The sequence below is a fragment of the Notechis scutatus genome, chromosome 2 (genome assembly GCF_049901735.1).
Source record: "Notechis scutatus isolate UNSWTSFEM ecotype Mainland chromosome 2, rNotScu1.2, whole genome shotgun sequence".
NCBI classification, from domain to species: domain Eukaryota; kingdom Metazoa; phylum Chordata; class Lepidosauria; order Squamata; family Elapidae; genus Notechis; species Notechis scutatus.
Genome location: NC_142010.1, coordinates 149,988,054 through 149,990,315, shown reverse-complemented (window position 1 = coordinate 149,990,315; position 2,262 = coordinate 149,988,054). Strand labels below are relative to the sequence as shown.

At 39.8% G+C, this 2,262-nt stretch overlaps 1 protein-coding gene across 1 annotated transcript; it reads left to right on the top strand.

Moving 5' to 3' along the window:
* The first annotated feature begins 1,005 nt into the window (after positions 1 to 1,005).
* LOC148132326 (olfactory receptor 1F1-like) lies at positions 1,006 to 1,953 on the top strand. The gene has a single exon (XM_087954098.1). It carries the CDS (start codon positions 1,006 to 1,008, stop codon positions 1,951 to 1,953), a length of 948 nt encoding a protein of 315 aa, XP_087810224.1.
* The last annotated feature ends 309 nt before the right edge of the window (positions 1,954 to 2,262 follow it).

The following is a 2,262-nucleotide window of genomic DNA, read 5'->3' as shown; positions in this document are numbered from 1 at the left end:
TCTGAAATATACAACTTTCAAACAGATATAAGGTATGCCAACCAACTAACTTCAGCATTTGAAGGAAAAAAGTAAAAGCCTCTGACCTTATAGATATAGACTGGACTATAATTTCACTGATAAAACTAAAACAAAAATACTGTGAATCTATTTACAAAAAAATCAAAATGGCAGACTCATATTCTATATAGTGGATGATGAAGCAATCCTGGTACTAGACTCCAGAATGACAGAGGTATCTGTTTCATCTCCAGTAAACACAGCTTTGTTATTTTTTATCCTAACATAAACACCATTCTCAAAATAAATATATTGAATATTAGAAAGGATTTGGCATAAATCTACCTGAAACCGTTGCCCAAAGAGATTCATTTGGGACATATAGATCAATACAAATGAAGGAATTTGATGTTGGTCCAAGGATGTGGGTCTGATCAATGCAGAGTCCCATCAATGTTAACCAAGGAGTATTTGTTAACCTTGGTGTATGACATTTGTCAAAAGAACAGTTGTGTTGATTTTAGGTCAAGCTTTTCAACAATTCTGCTTGGTTGTCTTTCAGAAAGTCTGGTGCATCATCAGCATTTTCCAAAAAAACTTAAAAAAAAAAGTCAAGCTATTGCTGACATCTAAAACCCAGAGAGTGCTTAATTTATTTGCTGAAATTGTCAATTAATAATGCAGTGAATCACTGTTATTAGGTAGTGATGTTCATAGGCGTGCTTTGGAAACTTGTGGACAATTGAGACATATTGTGTAAAAGGAAGAATATACTAGCTTAAAATCTGTAGCTGTAGGTTTCTATAAATGGGTGTGTCTGTATGCATACTGCCATATCACCCCAAAAGTAAATAAGGCCAAAGGAAAGAAACAAAAAGAGCCAAGCTGTGGCCTACATTAGAAATAAAATTATAATGTACATCTATAGCCCCCCGCCAGAGATAAAAGGGAAATGTATAGTTAAATCAGATATTAATCTCTTTCTCATTCATTTTCAGCTGTGAAATGGCAAACCAGAACCAAACAGACAACTCAGAAATAACCCTTTTGATGATCTCCAGTAGACCTGAATATCAGAGCCTTTTCTTCCTGCTTTTTCTGTCCATTTATTTGCTGACCCTCCTAGGGAATTTTCTCATTGTCTTGCTTGCCCACTTAGACGATCATCTCCTTCAGGCCCCGATGTACTTCTTCCTGAGCCATCTCTCCCTGGCTGACATCATTTTTGTTTCCACTACCGTTCCCAAAATCCTGATAAATCTGATGTCTCGGACTCAGACCATCGCCTTCGATGAGTGCTTGACCCAGATTTATTTCTTTCTCACCTCTGGTAACACAGATAACTTCCTCCTTGCCTGCATGGCTTATGACCGCTACGTGGCTGTCTGTCATCCACTGCATTACCTCACTGTGATGAGCCACAAGTGCTGCCTATTTTTGGTTTCTGGATCCTGGATCGTTTCCGGGCTCCAGTCTCTACTCTATACCCTTCTGATATCACGCCTTTCTTTTTGCACCTCTATGGAAATCCCTTATCTTTTCTGTGATGTCTACCCTCTCCTGGAATTGTCCTGTTCTAATACAAGGCACATAAAGTTATTGGTACAGACGGAAGGGGTGGTGGATTTGCTGGGGCCTTTAGCTGTCATCATTATCTCCTATGCACTAATATTCTCCACAATCATGAAAATCCCCTCAACAGCTGGGAAATGCAAAGCGGTTTCTACCTGTGGCTCACATCTGGCTGTGGTGATCTTGTTCTACAGCACTATCTGCTGCCTTTATTTCCAGCCTCCTTCATCGTACTCAGCCCAAAAAGGCACTTTTATCTCTCTCTTGTATGCAGTGGTGATACCAATGCTGAATCCCTTCATCTATACACTAAGAAACCAGGAGGTAAAGTCAGCAATAGTGAGACTTCTTGGCAGGACGAGAACTTTCTTAAGAAAATAAGAACAAGCAGAATGACATTTCCATAGTTGCTGGCTGGTTTTTTTGAGGTGGGGGGAGGAGGAGGTGGAGGGTATGAGGGCCTTTAGCCATCATCATTATCTCCCATGAAGACATATTCTCTACTGTTAACATTCTTTTAAAACCTAGGAGGCACAGGGCCTCTTCCCCTTGGCAGTTCTAACTTGTTGAGATAATCTTGTTCTCTGATAGTATTAGTTTCTGGCTTGCCTCTGTTTTCTCAACCCCCCAAAAAACAACAACCTTTGTCTGGACTGTGACATCTGTGTTGAATCCATTCATCCATATCCC